The 497-nt window shown below is 60.8% G+C and overlaps 1 protein-coding gene across 1 annotated transcript in view; it reads left to right on the forward strand.

Annotated features, from left to right (window-relative positions):
- Window positions 1-497, forward strand: part of MATN4 (matrilin 4) — a 6900-nt gene that overhangs the window by 3545 nt on the left and 2858 nt on the right. Inside the window, exons 4-5 of the mRNA XM_010158397.1 lie at window positions 181-303; window positions 406-497. The exon at window positions 406-497 is cut by the window's right edge and continues 31 nt beyond it. Coding sequence (XP_010156699.1) covers window positions 181-303; window positions 406-497 — 215 coding nt within the window. The remainder of the gene's footprint in view (window positions 1-180; window positions 304-405) is intronic.

The raw sequence follows: 497 nt of genomic DNA on the forward strand, positions 1-497 counted from the left end.
CCCAGCTACCACAGTGCGCAGTTTTGGCAAAGCTGTGGGAGTAGGTCTGGCCACCACCCCGGGACTTCTCCTTCTTGTCTCATGGTGCTGGGAGCTTCCTCGAAGCCCTGGAGCGGTCCCTGCTCAGCTGCCCCGGGGAGGCCAGGACAGGAAGGTGACGGCTGTCCTGTTCCCCCGCAGCCATCGATGCCTGTGCAGACGGGAGACACGGCTGTCAACACCAGTGCGTCAGCGCTCGTGGGTCGTACTCGTGTCACTGCCACGCGGGTTACTACCTCAACCAGGACAAGAGGACCTGCTCTAGTAAGTGACCGTCTCCCTTCCTGTCCTTTCTTCCTTTGCTTCTCGCTCTCCCTCTTCTCCTCATCTCTCCCATTCTGCCCACCCCTCTCCTTCTCTCACCAGTGATCGATTACTGCAGCTTCGGAAACCACAGCTGCCAGCACGAGTGCGTGAGCATCCCCAACGGGCACTACTGCCGCTGCCGCAGCGGCTTT

The sequence above is a fragment of the Eurypyga helias genome, unplaced genomic scaffold, assembly GCF_000690775.1.
Source record: "Eurypyga helias isolate BGI_N326 unplaced genomic scaffold, ASM69077v1 scaffold17689, whole genome shotgun sequence".
NCBI classification, from domain to species: domain Eukaryota; kingdom Metazoa; phylum Chordata; class Aves; order Eurypygiformes; family Eurypygidae; genus Eurypyga; species Eurypyga helias.